Source organism: Podarcis liolepis (assembly GCF_965112155.1).
Source record: "Podarcis liolepis genome assembly, chromosome: 13".
In the NCBI taxonomy this organism is placed as follows: Eukaryota; Metazoa; Chordata; class Lepidosauria; order Squamata; family Lacertidae; genus Podarcis; species Podarcis liolepis.
Genome location: NC_139573.1, coordinates 3,313,373 through 3,327,026, shown reverse-complemented (window position 1 = coordinate 3,327,026; position 13,654 = coordinate 3,313,373). Strand labels below are relative to the sequence as shown.

At 46.0% G+C, this 13,654-nt stretch overlaps 1 protein-coding gene across 2 annotated transcripts in view; it reads left to right on the top strand.

The window, feature by feature from the left end:
- TNK1 (tyrosine kinase non receptor 1) overlaps nucleotides 1-13,654 on the top strand; it is a 104,913-nt gene that overhangs the window by 78,136 nt on the left and 13,123 nt on the right. For both annotated transcript variants that reach the window (XM_083472565.1, XM_083472566.1), the window contains 5 exons: nucleotides 3,798-3,995; nucleotides 5,447-5,599; nucleotides 6,503-6,771; nucleotides 7,042-7,168; nucleotides 12,581-12,727. In XM_083472565.1, coding sequence (XP_083328691.1) covers nucleotides 3,798-3,995; nucleotides 5,447-5,599; nucleotides 6,503-6,771; nucleotides 7,042-7,168; nucleotides 12,581-12,727 — 894 coding nt within the window. The remainder of the gene's footprint in view (nucleotides 1-3,797; nucleotides 3,996-5,446; nucleotides 5,600-6,502; nucleotides 6,772-7,041; nucleotides 7,169-12,580; nucleotides 12,728-13,654) is intronic.

Here is a 13,654-nt window from a genome sequence, read left to right as displayed (position 1 = left end):
GGTCTTATCTTACTACACTAGGGATTATATAGCTAAATCTGAAATTTCATGCATATCAGTTAATATCTTGACTCAACAATTTCAATCATTCCTTTAAAAAAAAGGTCACTTCATCAAATCTGACCCTCTTTGAAAAAAATTGGGCACCCCTGATTTAAACATTGTGTCTTTTATCTCAGTCCTGCTAGTGCCTTTATATGTTTACAGTGATGCTCTAAATATTGAATAAATTTACTCCATTCTCTTTTAAACGTTTGGTTGCTCTGGTTTCGGATTTTGCCCATCGGCTTTGCCAGTTCCACATAGTCCATCACTTTCGCCTGTCATTTGTGGCGTTCCCAAAGCAGAGGAGGGATTAGACTCCGATTAATAACACACAGAGGCTTGACCGGCAAGACTCTGGGAGGAGTGCGTATAATAATAATCCTCTCCACCCTTCAGCCCAGGTCGTTTTATTCACAAAAGAACTTTTTACACAGTGTTCGTAGGAACCAGTCAGATTTCCTCTGAGCATTTCAAAAACCCCACGTGGGGGCAAAGTTAGATCAGAAGAAATTATATATATATATATATATATATGTTTTCGTAGATTTTCACGGGTACAGGAATGCAGGTTTTGGTGTCCTCGGGTGTCTTCCCGTGTAAAAGTTGGGGTGTCTAGGCGACGTTTCGACGAGGTCTCACTCGTCATCTTCAGGCTGGTGCTTACGGCTTCTTGTTACTGGAACAGAGCTCTGTTCCAGTAACAAGAAGCCGTAAGCACCAGCCTGAAGATGACGAGTGAGACCTCGTCGAAACGTCGCCTAGACACCCCAACTCTTACACGGGAAGACACCCGAAGACACCAAAACCTGCATATATATATATATATATATATGGAGGTTTTGGTGTCTTCGGGTGTCTTCCCGTGTAAGAGTTGGGGTGTCTAGGCGACGTTTCGACGAGGTCTCACTCGTCATCTTCAGGCTGGTGCTTTCGGCTTCTTGTTACTGGAACAGAGCAGGATCTCAGTGTTTGAGTTCCTATAAATACTGTTGAGGGGTGTGGTGTATAGCCTCTGACGTTCTGGGCAGAGAGGAAGTTCCCAGGTTAGTGTGCCTTTTCTTCTTTTGTTCCTTACAAAACCTGCATTCCTGTACCCGTGAAAATCTACGAAAGCAAATATATATATATATATATATATATATATATATATATATATAAAATTCAGTTTTCACAATAAAAAACATACAAAGACAAAAAAAGTACAAAGTCACAAAAAACAATACAATACAAGAATACAGACATTAAGCACATTAAAAAAGGAAAAAACGATAAAAACACAAATAATAACAAAAAACAAAAATTCCCTCTTTCTTAATTTCTCATCTTCAATTAACTTATTTTCCCGACTTCCTCACATCTCCCGTTCTTGTATCCCTTTTTAGAAATTTATTCAGATCAGAAGAAATTCTTTTAACTACAAAGAAACTATTTCCTACTTGAGCATGCATAGTAGACCAGAGTAAATAAAATAGGAAACCCACGCGGTAAATGAGAGGAAGGATGGCAAGGAGATAGCGATCTTTATCACCTTCCTGTTATTGCAGGAATTTATGTATAGGTTGGGGGGGGGGTTGCCCCTCCAGCAGATATCATGCACATGCAGCCCACTACCGAAACCGGCACAATTGCTTTTGTCGCTTTTGTGATTTGTCCCCACAAAACACTTCTTCAGAGTTTCTTCAGACGGCCTTTGCTGCACGATACCAAATGTAAGAATTCCCTGATCAAAGTATCTCTGTACTGGCTCACTGGGAAAACTTCAGAAATTCATATAGACATGTGAGCTCAGTTCCTCAGCAGCCCCTCTGCCTGAGTGATCATCCCTGGCATCCTGATACCTGAGTGCCAGACAGGTAGCCATTCCAGAAAGAACAAACCCAGATAAAGAGAAAAGGGTGGGATTAACTTGGCTGGGAAACAGGGAAATGTAAATATATTTTTTGTTTCACTTGATGGGTGTTTGGTGGAGGGCAAGGGGAACCATGGGGCAGGGTCCAGGATGCTCAGATTATGGCCACCAGACCTCCCCTTTCATGATGTATGAGTGATGTAGTTTGGGGAGGGGGGGTAACATGGGGATTAGCAGCTAATAAAAGTTTGGGTTCTCTTTTGTTTGGGGCTTCCCTCTTGCTTCACCTGGTGGCAGGTGGGAGTCCTGTGGCGACAGTCTTCAGTCAAGACCAAGCCTACTGGCTGCTGTTTTGCTCTGGTCTTCCTGGCTGGTGTCCTTGTTTTTTGTCCAAGGGAGCCCTCAGATTTCTCCGTTAACACTGTGAAACTATTTCCAGGCCCTAAGATTGACAAAACCAAGGAGGGGTACATCAAAAGAAACTGCCTATTATCCTTATGTACTGAGGATGCCTTGATGAAGAAATGCTGATACAGTGGTGCCTCGCAAGACAAAAATAATCCGTTCCGCGAGTCTCTTCGTCTAGCGGTTTTTTTGTCTTGCGAAGCAACCCTATTAGCGGCTTAGCGCTATTAGTGGTTTAGCGGCTTAGCGGCTAAAAGGCTATTAGCGGCTTAGCGGCTTAGAAAAAGGGCGGGGAAAGCGGGGGGGGGAAATCGGAACACTCGCAAGACGTTTTCGTCTTGCAAAGCAAGCCTATAGGGAAATTCGTCTTGCGAAGCAGCTCAAAAACGGAAAACCCTTTCGTCTAGCGGGTTTTCCGTCTTGCGAGGCATTCGTCTTGCGGGGCACCACTGTAATTGTTCCTGTCAGGCAGAGAAAGCAAATTGCAGAAATGGAGAGGTTTGTGGGATTTGATCAGAAATTATTGTCAATGAATCGAACCCAGTCAACGCCATTCTTTCATCGCGGACACAAATGGCTTGATGCATATTTTATAATTCCTCATAGTAATCCCATCTGTTCCCCACACTCTGGACATGGGCCCTCCTACATCATTCTTTTTTTTTTTTAAAAAAAAATAATATTTATTACTTTCCAACAATTTGAACATACATAGAAAAAGAAAATAAACAATACAATACAATACGAAAACAATACCTAACACTAAACTAACAAAAACAATTTAAACTAAGAAAACAAAACAAAAACAATTTAAACTAAGAAAACAAAACAAAAACAATTTAAAACACATCAAATAATTTCAATCTTTCATTCACTTGTTTCCATGACCTCCTCACACCTCCCTTTTTGTATTCCACTTCTATTTAGTTGTTTCAGCAATTCCTTTCCATCTTCCTCTGCTTTCCATCCTATAATCATCTTAACACATTTTAACCTTATTTTTCCCTTTAATTCTCTATTGATCTATTTATACTTAATTCCTTATAACATTTCTACTGAAGCCATATAATTTCATTCCAACATTTTTCTAACATTCATTTCCACCGTTGGTAATTCCCCCTTTTTTAAAAAATAATAATATTTATTAGGTTTTATCAATAAAAAGGTTTAGAAAATACAAAAGCAAAAAAGATACAAAACACAAAAATACAAAAATACAAAATACGAAAAATACAGACATTAAACACAAAAAAGAAAAAAAGAAAAAACACATATAAAAAAGCAAAATTTCCCTCTTTCTTGATTTCTCATCTTTTGTTAACTTATTTTCCTGACTTCCTCACGTCTCCCGTTTTTGTATCCCTTTTTAAAATTTGTTCAGCAAATTCATGTCCTGTTAGTTTATCTATTATTAATCCCCTCTTACATTTTACCTTGTTGCTAGAACCCCTTCAATTCATCTCAATGTCGGTAATTCCCTTTCTTATTTCTGACGCAGATGTTCACTGGGACGCGGATCCCCGAGAGCGACGAAGCCCCCAGCCCAGCCCAGCCCTGCCCGACCCCCCGGGCCGACGCCGACGCCTCTCTCAAATGCCTGATCAGCGAGTGGGACCTGCGGATCCGGGAGCGGCTGGGCGACGGCTGCTTTGGGGTTGTGCATCGCGCCGAGTGGAGCACGCCCGGCGGGGGAGTGGTACGTTTTCACCCCCCGACTCCGGTTCCTTTGCTTCTCTACCTGTTGGACAGCCGTCCTCTGGACCTGGGACGTTCCCAGTTGCATCTGAGCCGAGCCGTCGCTGCTGGGCTGTTTCTTTGTTTATTTCAGGGGTGGGGGAACATTTCGAGGGCCACATCCCATCTATTGGGGGCCGCTTTCAAGGAGTGGGTGGGGCCACAGCCCAACGGGGGGGCCACTCTTTCCCCCCCTCTCGCTTTCTATCCCACCCCTTTCTCTCTCCCGCTTGCTTTTCCTCTGGGCTTTTCTGCCCGCCACAAAAAATGGACAATTTAAGGTCGTCTAGCGTTACATTTGGGACGCAGGTGGCTCTGTGGGTTAAACCACAAAGCCTAGGACTTGCTGATCAGAAGGTCTGCGGTTCGAATCCCCGCGACGGGGTGAACTCCCATTGCTCGGTCCCTGCTCCTACCAACCTAGCAGTTCGAAAGCACGTCAAAGTGCAAGTAGATAAATAGGTACCGCTCCGGTGGGAAGGTAAACGGTGTTTCCGTGCGCTGCTCTGGTTCGCCAGAAGCGGCTTAGTCATGCCGGCCACGTGACCCGGAAGCTGTACGCCGGCTCCCTCGGCCAATAAAGCGAGATGAGCGCCGCAACCCCAGAGTCGGCCACGACTGGACCTAATGGTCAGGGGTCCCCTTACCTTTACCTTTAGCATTACATTATATCCTGCCTTTCCTCCAGAGGAAACCCCAGGCAAGCCCATTCCATCCTCGCGACAACCCTGTTGGGTAGGGATGCATGAGAGGTTGCGATTTGCCTGTGCGAGCTTCATGGTTGAGTGGGGATTTGAACCCAGGCCCCAGCCTGGCCATGTTAAGCATCAGAGATGCCAGATAGAAAGACCTTTGGCCTGACCCAACATGGTCAGAATCCTTCCTTTTCTACCCACCCAATAGGTAAAGGTTTTTATTACCTGCACTGATGATAGTCATTGTTTGAATGGGTTTTTTTAATCCATTTCCGCAGTCACACAATTAATCAATCAATCAATCAGAAGCTGAACTGTGTTCCACACAGTCACAAAAAACAAATGAACCGAAAAAGCCTCAAAAACAAAAATGTAAAATAAATAGCAAAAACAAAAGCGCTAAACTTAACCCAGAAGTCTGTTCGACTTCTGAAACTTTCAAAAACCAAGGCGCGGCTTCTGATTGGGGCAGGCGCCCCGGAAACGATAGTGGACAGTCACATCGGACGTTCAGCTTCCGAAAAACGTTCGAAAACCGGAACACCTCCTTCTGGGTTTTTGGCATTTGGGAACCAAGGTACCAGTGTATCACCTTTCCTCCGACGATCACAGGGGTGGTTTAAAATTCAAAAAAATCCTCTTTCAGGCGAGGCGACCAGGACTCTACTGGTTTCTACTGGGCGATTCTTTGATCTGACCTCTTTTTCCCCTTCCCCAGAAACCCGTCGCCGTCAAATCCCTGCGCTCCGACGTCTCCTGCGACCCGGGCGCCCTGATCGATTTCCTCAACGAGGTCAACGCCATGTGCTGCCTGAACCACCCAAACCTTCTGCGCCTCCATGGGGTGGTCCTAACTCAGCCCCTCAAAATGGTAAAGATTTCAGACTTCTTGTTGTTGTTGTTTAGTCGCTTAGTCGTGTCCAGCTCTTCGTGACCCCCTGGACCAGAGCACGCCAGGCACTCCTGTCTTCCACTGCCTCCCGCAGTTTGGTCAAACTCATGTTCATAGCTTTGAGAACACTGTCCCACCATCTCTTCCTCCGTCGTCCCCTTCTCCTTCTGCCCTCCATCTTTCCCAACATCAGGGTCTTTTCCAGGGAGTCTTCTCTTCTCATGAGGTGGCCAAAGTCTTGGAGCCTCAGCTTCAGGATCTGTCCTTCCAGTGAGCACTCAGGGCTGATTTCCTTCAGAATGGAGAGGTTTGATCTTCTTGCAGTCCATGGGACTCTCAAGAATCTCCTCCAGCACCAGAATTCAAAAGCATCCATTCTTCAGCGATCAGCCTTCTTTATGGTCCAGCTCTCACTTCCATACATCACTACTGGGAAAACCAGAGATTTAACTATACGGACCTTTGTTGGCAAGGTGATGTCTCTGCTTTTTAAGATGCCGTCTAGGTTTGTCATTCATAGACTTCATAGCGACCTCCTTGCCCCACAAAGGTCGCAGGGCTCCTGGGTCCTCTTTCTGGGCGCACAGAACGTAGGGTGGTGCCCGGAATCTTAGGATATCTTGGAAGGTGGGTTTTTTTTAAAAGGGGGGCTAATAGAGTCCAGAATGACTTTTTGCGGCTGGAGGGAATGCATAAGGAAACGGAGTTTCCCCCTGCATGTCCACTCTAGGAAAACAAGGAATGTTGTACTTGACTGCTCCTTATGTATCACATCCCACAGTTCCCGCATTGCAGAGGGTTGGTCTAGATGGCCACTGGGGGTCCCCTTCCAACGCGGTGGGCTCCTTTTAATCCAGCCCTGCCTCTCTGCCTCCCCCACAGGTGACTGAGCTGGCCCCCCTGGGCGCCCTCTACGACCGCCTCCGGCCCCCCTTCCCTCTCCACCAGCTCTGGAGCTACGCACTGCAAGTCGCCCAAGGAATGTCTTACCTTGAATCCAAGCTCTTTGTCCACCGCGACCTGGCCGCTCGCAACATCCTCCTGGCCTCCGAGGAGACGGTCAAGATCGGCGACTTTGGGCTCATGAGACCGCTGTCCAGCAAGAGCGACCGCTACATCATGTCTGCGCACCGGCGCATCCCTTTCGCCTGGTAGGAGTTTTTGAACCCACCCTGCAAAATATGTATATATATATATATATATATATATATATAAATAAAACCCTACTCTGGGGCAAGGGGATCTGATCCACGTTCCCACAACGGTTCTTTCTTTCAAAAATTAAGATTTGAATAGAACGTTTTCAGAATGCAATTCGAACCCAGGTCCCAGTCCTCTGCTCTAACCACTGCACCGCGCTGCCTGCACTTTGCTATGGGGTTGTTCTGATTGGCTCTCCCTCCCCTCCTCCGCCTTCGCAGGTGCGCCCCAGAGAGCTTGCGCATGGGGGTCTTCACCAGCGCCTCAGATGTGTGGATGTTCGGCGTCACCCTCTGGGAAATGTTCTCCTACTGCGAAGAACCTTGGATGGGATATTCCGGACGGCAGGTAATAATAATAATAATAACAACAGTTTTGGTTTAAGAACGGACTTCCGGAATGGATTAAGTTCGTAAACTGAGGTACCACTGTACTGTTTTTAGAATTTTTTTAACTGTAATTGTTTTTGGAATATTTTGATTTGTTTTAAAAACGCTTTTGCTTTTCTGTGGTATATCTATTTTCTGGTAAATCTTTTCCCCCAAGCTCCTTAGGAAGGAAGGGGAAGGAAGGAAGGAAGGAAGGAAGGAAGGAAGGAAGGAAGGAAGGAAGGGAAGGAAAGAAAGAAAGGAAGGAAGGAAGGAAGGAAGGAAGGAAGGAAGGAAGGAAGGAAGGTATTATTTATACCCCGCCCATCTGGCTGGGTTTCCCCAGCTGCTCTGGGTGGCTTCCAACAGAATATATTAAAAACACGATAAAACATCAAACACTGAAAGCGTCCCCAAACAGGGCTGCCTTCAGATGTCTTCTAAAAGTCAGATAGCTGTTTATTTCCTTGACATCTGACGGGAGGGCGTTCCACAGGGTGGGCGCCACCACTGAGAAGGCCCTGTGTCTGGTTCCCTGTAACTTGGCTCCTCACAGGGAGGGAACCACCAGAAGGCCCTCGGAGCTGGACCTCAGTGTCCAGGCTGAACGATGGGGGTGGAGACGCTCCTTCAGGTCTCCTGGGCCTTTGAGGCCGTTTAGGGCTTTGAAGGTCAGCACCAACACTTTGAATTGCATTGTAAGAATCTCTGGACACAAACCACCTCCTGTCCTCGCAGGGAACAACCAGGTGCGCATGACGGGAAACCCGCAATCAGGATTCGAACGCAAGATCCCTCTCCCTCCTGTGGCTCCCAGCAGCTGCTATCCAGAAGCATTACTGAATCTAGCTGTGGAGGCAAAGCGTGACTTTGTCTAATCCTCTGTGTGCGGCCGTCCCTGCATCAAGTGGGAGGGAGTTCCATAGTTTAACTTTATTTTCTCCTTCCTGAATCTTACAGCCTTCAGCTTCTTGAATGTCCGTGAGTTTTAGTGTTGCAAGAAAGAGAGAAAAATATTCCTCTACCCACCTTCTCCAAAATGTTATAAACCTCTATCCCGTCGCTTTTATTCGCCTTTTCTCTAAGCTGAAAATCTCCAAAAGCTGCAACCTTTCTGTCTCCGTCCCTTTGATGGTTTCAGTTGTCCTTTATGAAGCTTTTCCAACTTTTCGATATCCGTTTTGAAGTGAGGCTACCAGAACCCTACACGGTATTCCAAATGCGCTCGCCCCACAGATTTGTATGGCACCGTTATGATACTGTCAAGTTTCACTTTCAATTCCTTTACTAATGTTCCCTAGCTTTTAAATTGGCTTTTCCATAGTTGCTGCAGTCCTGGAGATCATGGGTTTATTTTCTTTTTTTTTTTTAATTTTCACTATATATTTTGTGTGTCTTATATTGTAATTTTACGTCGTGAACTGCCCCGAGATCGACGGATTCAGGGCAGTATACAAATTTAATAAATAACAACAACAACCTGGCGTTTTCCGAATGTTTTGGACTACCAGTCCCATCATCCACTGCAAGCTCGGTCAATGGACGATGGGTGCTGTAGTCTTTTCGGCGACCTTCCTTTTTCCAGCAAGCCTTTTAAGCAGAGGTCTTCATCCCAGCTAACTGGGATGAAGGCCTTTGGGAGTTGTGGTCCAAAACGTAGGGAGGACGCCAAGATGGGGAAAGAACCGGCCTCCTTTATTTTATTTTCTTAAATATAATTTTTATTAAGTTTTCCATATTTTATCACATTTCAGTATCAAAAAGTAACTTAAGACATTGCTTAAATAAAGCATCGATCTCCTTCCTTCCCTCTAACAGACCTCCATATCTCATTACCAATTTCTCCACATTCCTAAATTCAGTTTTTTACCTTAAATCAATCTTTTAACAATCACCTAAGGTAAAGGTAAAGGGACCCCTGACCATTAGGTCCAGTCGTGGCCGACTCTGGGGTTGCGGCGCTCATCTCGCTTTATTGGCTGAGGGAGCCGGCGTCCAGCTTCCGGGTCATGTGGCCAGCATGACTAAGCCGCTTCTGGTGAACCAGAGCAGCGCACGGAAATGTCGTTTACCTTCCCGCCAGAGTGGTACCTATTTATCTACTTGCACTTTGACGTGCTTTCGAACTGCTAGGCTGGCAGGAGCAGGGACCGAGCAATGGGAGCTCACCCCATCGTGGGGATTTGAACCATCAACCTTCTGATCGGCAAGTCCTAGGCTCTGTGGTTTAAATCACAGCGCCACCCGCGTCCCAAACAATCACCTACTTATAAGTAAATCAGCTCCTTAATTTCCCATTACCAAACATTTCAACTTAAACCTACTGACGTATTCAACTGTTTGTAGTTTTCTTTCATATAGCGTATAAATTTGCCCCGCCAGCTCCACGTATTCGGCCATCTTTACTTGCCAATCTGGGGAGTTCTTGTTGCTTCCATTTCTGGGCCAGGAGTATTCTTGCGGCCGTTGTTGCACACATTAACAAATTTACATCTTTCATTTGGATTTCCTCAATTAACCCCAACGGGAAAGTGTCCGGCTTTTTGCTGAAATTATACTTGAATATCTTTTTCAATTCATTATACATGATATCCCAAAAGGCTTTAATCTTGGAACACGTCCACCACATATGCAAGAAATTTCCCTCCTTCTCCCTACATTTCCAACCAATTATCCTGGTTTTTATACATTTTGGCAAGTTTGTTTGGTGTGATGTACCAACGGTACATCATCTTCATTACCTTCTCTTTAAGAGCCACACATGCTGTAAATTTACCGTATTTTTCGCTCTATAAGACGCACCAGACCACAAGACGCACCTAGTTTTTGGAGGAGGAAAACAAGAAAAAAAATATTCTGAATCTCAGAAGCCAGAACAGCAAGAGGGATCGCTGCGCAGTGAAAGCAGCAATCCCTCTTGCTTTTCTGGCTTCTGGGATAGCTGTGCAGCCTGCATTCGCTCCATAAGACGCACACACATTTCCCCTTACTTTTTAGGAGGGAAAAAGTGAGTCTTATAGAGTAAAAAATACGGTAATTGTTTTTGTCCATAATTTTTCCCATCTCTCAAAATCAATGTTATGTCCCAGATCCTCAGCCCGTCTTATCATAACACTTTGAACCTCCTCGTCAGAACCGGCCTCCTTTAACCCTCGAGAAACCGTGTCCCACCTTAACCTCATTCTTCGCCAGTGACTCCCAGGCTTGTGCAGACAATCAGGGTCAGGAGATTATTGTGACCCCAGATGCCCTCTTGTGATTCAAGTCTCATTCATCTGTGAACTTTTGCACAGTTTCTTTAACCACACACCCCGTCACGCACGACATAAACAATGTTAGGATAAGTGCAGTGGCCTAATTTACAGGGTGGGGTTTGAGTCTTCCTTTCCATCGCCCTGAAAAAAGGAGGAGGAGGAATATAAACCGGCCACAGAAATGGAACAAAATCTGCACGTACGTTTTAGTTCTTTATTGCAGTTCTAGATCCCAGCAATAAAAGATAATGGGAGAGGATTTGCCCCAGCAAATTATTTGTCAAAATTGTTGTTGTTTAGTTGTTTATTTGTGTCCGCCTCTTCGTGACCCCCTGGACCAGAGCACGCCAGGCACTCCTGTCTTCCACTGCCTCCCACAGTTTGGTCAGACTCATGCTGGCAGCTTCGAGAACACTGTCCCACCATCTCGTCCTCTGTCATCCCCTTCTCCTTGCGCCCTCCATCTTTCCCAACATCAGGGTCTTTTCCAGGGAGTCTTCTCTTCTCAGGAGGTGGCCAAAGTCTTGGAGCCTCAGCTTCAGGATCTGTCCTTCCAGTGAGCACTCAGGGCTGATTTCCTTCAGAATGGATTGGTTGGATCTTCTTGCAGTCCATGGGACTCTCCAGAGTCTCCTCCAGCACCAGAATTCAAAAGCATCCATTCTTCAGCGATCAGCCTTCTTTATGGTCCAGCTCTCACTTCCATACATCACTGCTGGGAAAACCAGAGATTTAACTATACGGACCTTTGTTGGCAAGGTGATGTCTCTGCTTTTTAAGATGCTGTCTAGCCCTGAGTGCTCACTGGAAGGACAGATCCTGAAGCGGAGGCTCCAAGACTTTGGCCACCTCACGAGAAGAGAAGACTCCCTGGAAAAGACCCTGATGTTGGGAAAGATGGAGGGCGCAAGGAGAAGGGGACGACGGAGGACAAGATGGTTGGACAGTGTTCTCAAAGCTACAAAAATGAGTTTGACCAAACTGCGGGAGGCAGTGGGAGACAGGAGGGCCTGGCGTGCTCTGGTCCAGGGGGTCACGAAGAGGCGGACACGACTAAACAACAACAACAAAACGATGACACCTAACTCCTTCTTGACATGAGACATCGGTCTATGGATCTTTCGTCGCTGCCATGAGTTAAAAGGGACCCCATGCGGTCATCTAGCCCAACCCCATGCAACGCAGGAGGGTTCAAGTATTCTGAGCGGCTCCCAGATTTTCTTAACGGGAATCTAACGTCTGAGGTTTTTAGTCACCTGCACGATGAATCACCACAGCCTTTTCCCAACCTGGTCCCCGCCAGATGTTTGGTGCTCCACCTCCTATGAGCCAGCGCGCTGCCAGTTCTTATTTTGACTGGCAGAAGAGAGATATGCGCTGCTGAAAGATAACCGCTTCCGCATTCAGTGATGTGGACTGCGGCTCGCAAAAGATGCCGCTGCAACAAATCTGCAGGCTTCGCGACGTCACAAGATTCTGAGACCGTGCATGCAGAGAATTGCTGATTTTTATAAATGTGTGTGACTGTAGCAAGACGGAGATCCAAATGTTTGTATTTTTAATTTTAAAGGGCAAGAAACAAGGCCGGTGGATGATCATGAAAGTGTAGATGGTTTGAATGCATCCCCAGAGATTAAAATCTATAGTATGCCCTATATCCAGTGGTTTTTTTCTGGGGGGACGCAGTAGTATGCATACCCCTGAACATTTTGTGAATCTTTGTACTTTTGTCTATTGACATTTCCCCTTTTTGAACTATAAAATGGTGATTTTCTTGAGTCAAAATGAGAGTACCCCTAAACATTTTTTAGGGAAAAAGTCACTAGCTATATCTATTGCCCAATGTGTCATACAGCCTTTGAGAAGCTGGTCTTTTGTTTCCCAATCTTATAACAGATTGTACATTTTAGATAGTTTTTTTCTTTATAATTTGTTTTAGAGTTCTTTACGATTTGACTGTGTGTTTTTTTATGTTTTTATACCGTCGTTCCCTCTGTGAGATGTGAATATTATAATTTTCTGCTGCCTGGCTATGCAACATAACCTGAGTGCTTTTAATGGAAGTTTTACCTCTGATGCAAATGTAGAGAAACGGGGACCTAAATGCTGTCGTTTCCCATCCATTCCTCCCCGACCAGATCATGATGAAGATTGACAGGGAAGGCCGACGGTTGGAGCGCCCCGACGACTGCCCCCGAGAAATCCACGCCCTGGCGATGAAATGTTGGGCCCACAACCCAGAGGACAGACCCCGCTTCCGGGAGATTGTCAGCCTACTGCAAGAGGTGAGAGAAGGGAAACCGTCGGTGGCTAAGCTGACCTGGGTGCGAATTTCTCCCATAAAAAATGAGACTTTAATAATAATAATAAATTTTTATTTACACCCTGCCCTTCCCGGTTCAGAAAACTGGGCTCAGGGCAGCTAACAACAAATTTAAAACACTTAATTGATGCAACAAAAAACAGCATAAAATACGGTACAGTATAAAACGTAAATAACAAGAAATTCAGGATTCAAAAATCAATTTAGGGGGGAAATCCATCCAATAAACATTAGATGATCACCAGGGCTAGCTGGCTGAATTGGTCCTATTTGGGCCAGTGAGGAGACCAGGAGAGAATTAGCTGTGGGATTCCAGAGCGGGTGATCTTCATAAAACGGGAAGGAAGGGGAATAAAAGATCAGGCTGAATTCAAATTGAAAGCCAGGCGGAATAGCTCTGTCTTACAGGCCTGGCAGAAGGAGGTTAAATCCTGCAGGGCCCTGGTCTCATGGGACAGGGCATTCCACCAGGTTGGAGCCACCACTGAGAAGGCCCTGGCCCTGGTGGAGGATAATCTGACTTTGTCAGGGCCATCTAAACTATGATTATTCATGGACCTTAAGGTCCTCTGCGGGGCAGACCAGGAGAGGCAGTCCTGTAAATACGAGGGCCCTAAGCCACAAAGGGCTTTAAAGGTCAAGACCACCACCTTGAACCTGACCCTGTACTCCACTGGGAGCCAGTGCAGCTGGAAAAGCACTGGGTGAATATGCTCCCATGGCAGGGACCCCATGAGGAGCCTCGCTGCAGCATTCTGCACCCGCTGGAGTTTCTGGGACAGTTTCAAGGGCAGCCCCGCATAGAGCGAATTACAGTAGTCAAGCCTGGAGGTGACCGTCCCATGTGTCCCAAAATGGGCAACAGCCCCCCCCCCCGGAGCTGTGGAAT